The sequence below is a fragment of the Ornithorhynchus anatinus genome, chromosome 14 (genome assembly GCF_004115215.2).
Source record: "Ornithorhynchus anatinus isolate Pmale09 chromosome 14, mOrnAna1.pri.v4, whole genome shotgun sequence".
Lineage (NCBI taxonomy): Eukaryota > Metazoa > Chordata > Mammalia > Monotremata > Ornithorhynchidae > Ornithorhynchus > Ornithorhynchus anatinus.
The window spans coordinates 21,914,353-21,924,988 of NC_041741.1; the positions used below are offsets into that span (position 1 = coordinate 21,914,353).

The 10,636-nt window shown below is 44.7% G+C and overlaps 1 protein-coding gene across 2 annotated transcripts in view; it reads left to right on the plus strand.

Annotated features, from left to right (window-relative positions):
- LOC100092964 (GLIPR1-like protein 1) overlaps window positions 1-9,864 on the plus strand; it is a 31,199-nt gene extending 21,335 nt beyond the window's left edge. The window contains exons 5-7 of one of the 2 annotated variants that reach the window (XM_029078562.2): window positions 521-547; window positions 628-759; window positions 9,754-9,864. In XM_029078562.2, coding sequence (XP_028934395.1) covers window positions 521-547; window positions 628-759; window positions 9,754-9,767 — 173 coding nt within the window. In that variant the 3' untranslated portion in view covers window positions 9,768-9,864. Of the gene's footprint in view, window positions 1-520; window positions 548-627; window positions 1,723-9,753 lie in introns of those variants that run through there. The other variant, XM_029078560.2, reaches the window with a different exon arrangement.
- Window positions 9,865-10,636: the final 772 nt, after the last annotated feature.

Below are 10,636 nucleotides of genomic sequence, written 5' to 3' on the forward strand. Positions count from 1 at the left end.
AGAACGTCATTTATTTTCCCTGCTTCCCCTTTGAAAAAGGCTTTGTTCAATTTATTTCTGATTAGGTCTAATTGACATTCAATGGTATTCATTGAGCGCTTACTGTGTGCAGAGGAGAGTACGGTACAAAAGCATTGGTAGGCCTGTTTCTTGCCCACGGTTGAAAAATTATAGACTTTCAAAGTTTCTCTGCATGTTTCTTCAGGCTTAAATAGTTAATATTTACCTGAAAAACAATTGTTCAAGATTTGAACTTTGAGACAAGGAGACACAACTGTTACTAAAAGTGAAAACCACAGCCAGGGCTGCAGACATTAAGCTCGACAGCACAACTGGGACCTCCCTTTTGTGTGCACAGTGTGGCAAACCCAAGGGCCCCGTTTTGGCTGTGTCAGCCACACACAAACTCATAGGGGGACATCAGCGTCCATGGTATCTTCTTCGAATGAAAAAAATGAGATGAACCGAAGCGGAATCGCTTTTTTCATAGTACACTCAAGTGTGTTATTTCTCTTTCTAGGAAATCGAGAACGTGATAAAAACATAGGTATGTATCTAAAACTCAGTCACTTCATGTACTGTATAGTTGATGTGAAATCATGCTTATAACTTATCCTTTGTTTCTAGGTTATCCATATTGGTGGTATCCAAAATGGGAGACTCCTCGCCCAATTACATGTGATCCTACCTGCATCGCCATGTGTTTTTTTAGATTCCTAGCAATAGGCCTCACTGTTTTAATTTCTGTTCTTCTTTACCGTAAGTTTCCGAATATAACATTAAGAAAGTAATTAGTAACAAATTAGAAACTGTTAATGATCTTTCTCTTCTTTCACATCCTTAGATATGTCTTCCACATCAGAGGTCTGTTTAAAGTCAATGAGAGTTCTAAATGTGGAAGAGATAGAAGGTAGAGAAAGTTTGGGATTAAAAATGAAGCAGTAAGATTGTTGAAGATAAACAGATTGGCAGTCATAGAAATTTTGCAGTGAATATGATTAGCATTTTTCTTGCATAGGTGTGTTTTATCAAGGAAAAATTACTTTAAACTAGTCAGTTTAATGTATTTTGCTTCTGACTCTCCTTTAGCAACATTGTCACCTTCATTAACAATTGAAAATGGATTATGTAAATTGTCATTGAATATTAAATATCACCACGGATTTGCCTGTCTTCAATTAAACGCTTGTTTTTAAAATTGAAGAGGCCTATCTTACTTTTAGATTTAAAATGAAATACAAATGACAAGCTGATGTCATCATTTCAAAACTATTGAATTTGGGGAGAACTATTTTATTTTAGATTCAGTACTTCCAAGGATAAATATTTATTCATTTCAAAAATAAATATTTATTTATCTAACCCAGGTCTTATGGGTTCAATAATTTGAAAAGGTTCAGGATTTACAATTCTGAGTTGAAACAAGCTAAAACCAATAGGGATTCTAGAATTCAGTTATAGTATGTAGTAACTTATTTTAGTATCACTCTATCAGTATTCTATTGCTTTTTTTCCAACAGGTGACATTAATTAGAATTCACCTGTTAAGATGCCTTTCATTTTATTTAAAAGCCAAATTCTGTAAAGTCACCATACCATCAAGGTCTGTGGTGGTTATTTGGATTGTTCTGTTGTTCTGGAAAATTATTTTAGTATCCACAGATTTTCTCATTTAAATCTGTAGTTATCCAAATAAAAATTTCTAATGATTGTGACATCAAAGTGTGTGGAATATTTGCTTGCCATTTCTAAATGCTAATTACTTCCATTCTGAAATTATCAAGTATGAGTTGTTATTTCATTTGAAATCTGAATTTCTGCAAAAGAGGTAAAGAAAAACAAAGTAATGGAGTCTCTACAAAAGGAAATGTACTAAATGTTTCTGAACCCTTACAGTCGTCTTTTCATTCTAGCCCCTCAGAGCTCCCGTTGATTTCAAATAAAAGATTAAATCAAATGATAATCACTGCAGCTTTTTTATGGTATCATCTTTTCCCATGGATTCTTCCCACCCCAAATTCCAGCCACATCAAAAAGCCTATGTAAAAAGCGAAAAAACAAAAAAGATCAAGTAAAGCTAATCAAGTGGATCAAACCCCAAATTTCCATATATTTGGAAATGCCCACTTAACATGGCATTTTATTTGGCAGTCACAGTGATTCCTTGATCTCCAGAAATGATTTCTTGGCACCGATGCCTCTCCAGTGGCCATTTTCTTAATTTATTTTTGCCTTTAGTGCTTGCAAGAGCTAAGTAATATCATATGTGTTTGTGTTTTATATGATTCTTCCATTGAAAACCTAGGCATCTTGCCCCTCAGCCTCTGCTTTTGTCACTTAGAGAGCAAGAACCCATTGAGATGATCTATCAATCAATAGCCTTTATTTAGCGCCTTCTCCAAGCAAAGCACTGAAGTAGGTTGGGGGAATACGATCAATTAGACTGTAAGCCCGTCATTGGGCAGGAATTGTCTCTATCTGTTGCCGAATTGTACATTCCAAGTGCTTAGTACAGTGCTCTGCACATAGTAAGTGCTCAATAAATACTATTGAATGAATAGAAACAAAAGTCACGTCGGTGACCTTAAGGAGTTTACATTCTAATAGGAATAATAGGAGTGGATGACACAACATCATTTACAGCTAGATTAACTAACTATCCCTAATCAATTAGTTTTATTTACTGAATGCTTACTGTATGCAGAACACTGTATTAAGCACCCCTTTATTAACCCATTCCCTCTCATCTTCTTAAAACCATCGCCCCTGCCCTCCTCCCTTCCTTAACTTCTATTTTTAACCACTCAATCTCCAAGGGCTCCTTCCCCTCTGCCTTCAAACATGCCCACGTCTCCCCCATCCTAAAAAAACCCGCTCTTGACCCCACTTCCCCCTCCAATTATCGTCCTATCTCCCTACTACCCTTCCTTTCCAAAATCCTAGAACGAGTCGTCTACAATCGATGCCTAGAATTCCTTAACTCCCATTCTCTCCTAGACCCCCTCCAATCTGGCTTCCGTCCCCTCCACTCTACCGAGACTGCTCTCTCTAAGGTCACCCATGACCTCCTTCTTGCCAAATCCAATGGCTCCTACTCCATTCTGATCCTCCTTGACCTCTCTGCTGCCTTTGACACTGTCGACCATCCCCTCCTCCTCCATACCTTATCTCACCTTGGCTTCACGGACTCTGTCCTCTCCTGGTTCTCCTCTTACCTCTCTGGCCGATCATTCTCGGTCTCCTTCGCTGGAGCCTCCTCCCCCTCCCATCCTTTAACTGTTGGAGTTCCTCAAGGGTCAGTTCTTGGCCCTCTTCTGTTCTCCATTTACACTCACTCCCTCGGTGAACTCATCTGCTCTCACGGCTTCGACTACCATCTCTACGCAGATGACACGCAGATCTACATCTCCGCCCCTGTCCTCTCCCCCTCCCTTCGGGCTCGCATCTCCTCCTGCCTCCGGGACGTCTCCACCTGGATGTCGGCCCGCCACCTAAAACTCAACATGAGCAAGACTGAGCTCCTCATCTTCCCTCCCAAACCCGGTCCTCTCCCAGACTTCTCTATCACCGACCATCCTTCCCGTCTCTCGGGCCCACAATCTCGGTGTCATCCTTGACTCGTCCCTCTCGTTCACCCCACATATCCTATCCGTTACCAAGACCTGCCAGTTTCACCTCTACAATATCGCCAAGATCCGCCCTTTCCTCTCCACCCAAACGGCTACCTTACTATTACGGGCTCTCGTTATATCCCGGCTAGACTACTGTGTCAGCCTTCTCTCTGACCTCCCTTCCTCCTCTCTTGCCCCGCTCCAGTCTATTCTTCACTCCGCTGCCCGGCTCATCTTCCTAAGAAGCAGCGTGGCACAGTGGAAAGAGCACGGGCTTTGGAGTCAGGGCTCATGAGTTCGAATCCCAGCTCTGCCACTTGTCGGCTGTGTGACTGTGGGCAAGTCACTTAACTTCTCAGTGCCTCAGTTCCCTCATCTGTAAAATGGGGATTAAGACTGTGAGCCCCACGTGGGACAACCTGATTCCCCTAAGTCTACCCCAGCGCTTAGAACAGTGCTCGGCACATAGTAAGCGCTTAACAAATACCAACATTATACATTATTATCTTCCTGCAGAAACGATCTGGACATGTCACTCCCCTTCTTAAACACCTCCAGTGGTTGCCTATCGACCTCCGCTCCAAACAAAAACTCCTCACTCTAGGCTTCAAGGCTCTCCATCACCTTGCCCCTTCCTACCTCTCCTCCCTTCTCTCTTTCTACCGCCCACCCCGCACGCTCCGCTCCTCTGCCGCCCATCTCCTCACCGTCCCCCGGTCTCGCCTATCCCGCCGTCGACCCCTGGGTCACGTCCTCCCGCGGTCCTGGAACGCCCTCCCTCCTCACCTCCGCCAAACTGATTCTCTTTCCCTCTTCAAAACCCTACTTAAAAATCACCTCCTCCAAGAGGCGTTCCCAGACTGAGCTCCTCTTCCCCCTCTACTCCCTCTGCCATCCCCCCTTTACCTCTCCGCAGCTAAAGCCTCATTTTCCCCTTTTCCCTCTGCTCCTCCACCTCTCCCTTCCCATCCCCACAGCACTGTACTCGTCCGCTCAACTGTATATATTTTCGTTACCCTATTTATTTTGTTAATGAATTGTACATCACCTCGATTCTATTTAGTTGCCATTGTTTTTACGAGATGTTCTTCCCCTTGACGCTGTTTATTGCCATTGTTCTCGTCTGTCCGTCTCCCCCGATTAGACTGTAAGCCCGTCAAACGGCAGGGACTGTCTCTATCTGTTGCCGACTTGTTCATCCCAAGCGTTTAGTACAGTGCTCTGCACATAGTAAGCGCTCAATAAATACTATTGAATGAATGAAAGTTTTACTTCTATCTCACCTATCTCACAGATGACCCCTTGCCCACATCCTGCTTCTGGCCAGGAACATCTTCCCCCTTCATATCTGAAAAATGATCGTTTTCCCCTCCTTCAAAGCCTTATCAAAGCAAATCTCCAAGAAGCCTTTCCCAAGTCTTCATTTCCTTTTCTTCACTCCTTTTTGCCTCACCCTTATACATGGATTTGTATATTTTATTCACCCCTCCTTCAGTCTCACAGCACTTATGTAAATATTCATTTATTTATGTATTTATATTTATGAATCATTTATCTTTATTATTAAATTATATTTAATATCTGCCTCCCCCTCTATAAGCTTGTCTATAAGCAGGGAATATGTCTACCAACTCTTTTATGGTTGACTCTCCTAAGTGCTTAGTACAGTGCTCTGCACTCGGTAAGCATTCAAGAAATATGTAAGCCCGTCAAACGGCAGGGACTGTCTCTATCTGTTGCCGACTTGTTCATTCCAAGCGCTTAGTACAGTGCTCTGCACATAGTAAGCGCTCAATAAATAAATACTATTGAATGAAATATGATCGGTTGATTGGCAGAGATGTGGTTTGAGTAGGGCTTTGAAGGTGGGCAGACTGGTAGTCGGTTACAAATAGGAAGGAGTTCTAGGCCAGAGAGTGGAGGTGGTCAAATGGTAGCCAGAGATCGAGGTCCAGTGAGTAATTTGGCATTAGGGGAGCTAAGTGTGCAGGTTAGGTTGTAGCAAGATAAGGCAGGACAGGGAGAGGTGATCCAGTGCCTTAAATATAATGGCAAGGACTTTCTGTTTAATGCCAAGGTGGATAGGTAACCACTAGAAATTCTTGAGGAGTGGGGAGATGTGCACCAATCTTTTTTACGAAAAGTGATCCAGGCAGCAAAGTGAAGTATGGGCTGGAATGTGGAAAGACAGGAGTCGGGGAGGTCAGAGAGGAGGCTGATGCAGTAGATGAGGAACATAATAAGTGTTTGGATCAGCATGATGATATTGCATAGGTGGGCAGGGCCAGCCCTTATGTGCAGAACTGCCCCTTCCCTCCTCCTCCTCCTTGGAATACAGCAATCATAGTGTGGCAAGGAAGAGAGCGAGGGCCCCCACCCTCTCTCTCACCCCAGGAACCAGGCTTAAGATGGAGATTGGGGAGCTGGATTGGATCCTTGGGCAATCCTGGGAGACAGCATCTGAGGGGCCTTAAAGGCTGTATAGGGACGAGCTGGGGAGACTCTGATCCTAATGTGGAGCAGCGACTGCGACTGTGTCTGCATTGTGAATTCACTTATTTTGCACTTATCTCAGCACTTGACACAGTGCTCAGCACAAAACAGGTGTTCAGAAAGTTTTGTGGCTTCTACTGTTACTGGAGAGTAGAGATCTTGTCTTATGCTTTCGAGTCTTATGCTGTCGAGGTTCTTGAGGAGTGGGAAGACACGGACTGAATTTTTTTTAGAAAAATGCAGCTTAGTGAAGTATGGGCTGGAGCAGGGAGAGATAGAAGGCCGAAAGGTCCATGAGGAGGCAGATGCATAGTCAAGGCAGGTTTGCCTTGGATCAGCATAACAGCAGTTTGGATGGAGAGGAAGGGCAGATTTTAAAGATGTTGTGAAGGTAGAACTGACAGGATTTGGTGACAGACTGAATATGTGGGTTGAATGAGAAAGATGAGGATACTGCCAAAGTTTCAGGCTTGTGAGATAAGGAGGATAGTGATATTGTTTAGAGTGATGGGAAAGACATTGGAAGGACAGGGTTTGGGTAGAAAGGTGAGTTCTATTTTGGAGAGGTTTAGTTTGAAGTCCTGGCAGGACATGTGGGTTAGATGGCCTGAAAGCAGGAGGAAATATAGAGGCTGCAAAGAAGGGAGGTCACTGCTGGAGATGCAGATTCATCCACACAGAGATGGTAGTTGAAGCCATGGGAGTGAATGAGTTCTCCAAGAGAGTGAGTGTAGAAGAAGAGAAGAGGACCCCAAACTGAGCCTTGAGGGACCTCACCATCAAAGGGTGAGAGGCAGAAGAGGAGACTGCTGAAGAGAGAGCCTTCTGAGAGAAAGAGAACCAAGACAGGACAATATCAGTGAAGTCAAGATTAGATAATGTTTCCAGGAAAGGGAGTGGTTCACAGTTTTGAAGCCAGACAGGCGGTTGAGGAGGATTAGGGTGGAGTTGAGGCTGATGAAAAGACGATCAATGGTTACTTTAGAGAGGGCTGTTTCTCTGTAGTGAAGGGGGCGGCAACCAGATAGGAGAGGATCAAAGAGCGAATTTGAGGAGAGGAAATGGAGGCAGTGGATGTAAACAACTCAAAGAATTTGAAGAGGCATAGTAGGAGGGAGATAGGGCAATAACTGTTGGGAGCCGTGGGGTCAGGGTGGTTTTTTTGTTGTTTGCTTGTTTTTTAGATCAGGGATGTTTAAGCATGTTTGAAAGCAGTGGCGAAGAAGCCGTTGGAAAGTGAGTGATTGAAGATGGCAGTCAAATAAGGGAAGAAGGGAGGGGGGAAGCATTTTAATAACGCATAAAGCGATAGAGTCAGAAGTGCAGGTTGAGGGAGTAGAATTTGAGAGGCGGTGAGAGATGTCTTTTTGAGATATTCCTGGGAATACTGGGAGAGTCAAGAGGGTGGAGGTGGAGTGGGGACTGGAGAGGAACAGGGAACATTTTAGAAAGACTACAACTGTTAGTTTCGTTTCGTTAATCAAGTGTTTGGGTAGGTCATTAGGGGAAAGAGGTGGTAGGGATGGGGAGGTACAGGAGGTTTAAATTGGAAGTTAAACGTCTGGAACAGCTGGAGAGGGCAGTGGGAATGGGAGTTAATTAGGGAGAAGAAATATTGTTGTCAAGCAGAGGAGAAGGTAGAATTAAAGTAAGAATGAATTTAAGGTGGACCACTTCAGATAGATGTCTGAATTTCCAAAAATGCTTCACAATTCTACCACGGGCGCGGAGGAAGCATACTTTGGGGACGATACAGCATTGTGGGTTAGTGGCATGAGATTGGTGGAGGGATAGGGATGTAACGGAGTTGGGTTCAGTGGAGAGAGTAGTGTTAAGGGTGACGACTTGTATGTCAAGAAGGGGTAATATGGGAATGGAAACTGTTAGGGAATTTATCAGAGAAATGACTCTGATCTCACAATCGCGTAAAAGGGTTTCGTGACTTTGGTGCAGAAATGAACAGATTGAAGAGAGTGAGCCGAGGAGCAGGAAAGGGCGAAAAGTGGCCACCGCCCATTCACCCCAGGGGGGTAGGAGTGACCAACAGCCCTGAGCCAACGGAACCCGATACCTTTATTTGCGAGCATTTCCGCATTCTACGGGACTGCAACTCTTCCAGCACGCACAAAATCCTACCTAATCCCCTTGCGTTACCTGTACTCCAGCCTCCAATCAGAACCCAGTTCTTAGGAGTGGTCCATATAAGGTAACGTAATTGACACGTTGCTGCCCAAACTTAAATGATTGATCTCCCCCAGGAAAGAGATAAAAGGGAGACAGGATGTCTAGTACAATATTGGAAGGGGATAAAACGGAGACAGGACCGTCAGTCGTCTTGTACAAGACCAAATGGAGCATGATGGCTTTAGAATATTGATAGGAATCAAAAGACTGGAATATTCTGTGGGGGACCAGGACAGATTTGTGGGGGCTGATTGTATGGGAAAGACAGCAGGTTAGGAGGCCGTGGTCTGATAGAGGAATTTCAGAGGTGGTGAGAGTAAAGAATGAACAATCACAAGTGTGTTCTCAAGTTGGTGAGTGTATGAGGTGGGGTGGAGCAAGAAGTCACTGGAGTTGAGGAATGAGAAGAGGTGGACAGTGGCAGGATTGTTAGGTACATCTACATGGATATTGAAGTCCCCAAGGATCAATATATAATAATAATAATAATGGTGTTTGTTAAGCACTTACTATTTGCCAAGCACTGGGGGAGATAGAAGGTAATCAGGTTGTCCCACGTAGGGCTCACAATCTTCATCCCCATTTTACAGATGAGGGAACTGAGGCCCAGAGAAGTGAAGTGACTTGCCCAGTCACACAGAGGACAAGGGGTGGCGGCAGGATTAGAACCCACCACTTCTGACTCCCAAGCTGGGGCTCTTTCCACTGAGCCATGCTGCTTCTAAGAGAAGGAGTGTGAGAATGGGATCAACCTGGTTCAGAAAGTTGAAGGAGGAATCTGGGGGTTGGTAGATGACCGTGACTAGTAACTGGAGTAGGTGGTAGAGGCAGATGATATGGGGGAGGGAGAGGGAGGGGGGAGGTGGGATGGTATAAAAGCGGCATTGGGGAGCATGAAGGAGCAGACTCCTCCCTTTTTCCCAGTGAGTCTTGGGGAGTGAGACAAAATAGGTCCTCCTGTGCCCCAACTCCGGAGTGGGTGGCAGGAGAGATTGTGTCATTTGGGGACAGCCAAATAGTGACGGAGGAGGGCAGCAGTGACTGGGTCAGAGTCAGTCAAGGATGAAGGGAAGATTTTACACGATGGAGTGGGGGCTCCACAGGCCGCACTTGGCTGAGGAGGGTGTGGGGAGGGTGTTGGGGGGTGGGGAGGCTTGAAGAGTAGGAAGTGGTTGGATGGGAGTGATGGGGCGGGGCCTGAGTTGGGGGAGGGGAATGTGGGGCGGCACTGGGACAGGATAATGCAGAGTAGGGAGGATGAGCTAGAAACCACGACTTCCTCTTGATTGTGTCAGGTTTGATCCTTTAAAGTTTACTTCCACAGTATGTGAGAGAAATCTCTTTGCAATCCAAACAGCCTCTTCATCAGCTTCTCAAAGTCTTGATCATGAATTTGAGGCACTGGATGATAGCAGAAGCCAGAATTGTGCTAATGACTGTTTTGGTTTTCTTCACTTCCGGTAAGGGATACAAAACTAGTCCTTTACCTGATATAGAAAATGAGGAATTCATCAAGGACTGTGTGCAAATGCACAACAAGCTGCGATCAGAGGTGAATCCGTCATCCAGCAATATGAAATACATGGTAAGAGAGGAATTCCTAATAATTTTTACTTACATAGTCTAAAAATGTATGTTGCTGTTCTGAGTCAGTTTTCAGTGGAGATTTCCCTTAGCATGAAAACTGACCAGTACCTAGATATACCAGGGGGAAGATAACAGTGTTTTGTCCGTGATCATTTTGCATCTTGCATTTTTTATATTTTCCTAATGGATCTGAAAAAAATTGAGAGGAATATGTCAACTTGAAAAGTACACCTTAAACCAGAATAAGTCAGCTTGACTTTTTCCAGCCATGGAAAATGCTCTCAAAGAGATCCTTTCATTTGTTTCACACTAATTTTCATTAGGTCTGTTGCCTGGGGACCTGGTGTATCTGGGGGTGGGGTTGGGAGGTGGTCCATTTTAATGAATTCTCCAGGTTTAGGGAAGAGGGCACGGCTAAAGGCTATGTCTTCTGTAATAGGACCCAGGATGTTGAACAGTGAAAGCTTTCAGACATATCCCTTCCCAGAAGTGTGGTGACAGAGTCCTGAAACTCCCAAGCCACGAGCAGCAGCACCCCCGGAAAGGCTGGGCCCATCAAGGATACAGAAGCATTTCAGGAGGCAGTGTAGCCTAGAGGAAAGAGCAAAGGTCTGGGAGTCAGACGACCTTGGCTAAGTCACTTGGGCTTTGGTTTCCTCGTCTGTACAATGGAAAGAAAATATCTATTTGCCCCACTTCTTGGAATATCAATTCTGTAGGGGACCTCAACATCTTGGATCTACCACAGTGCCTAGCACGGG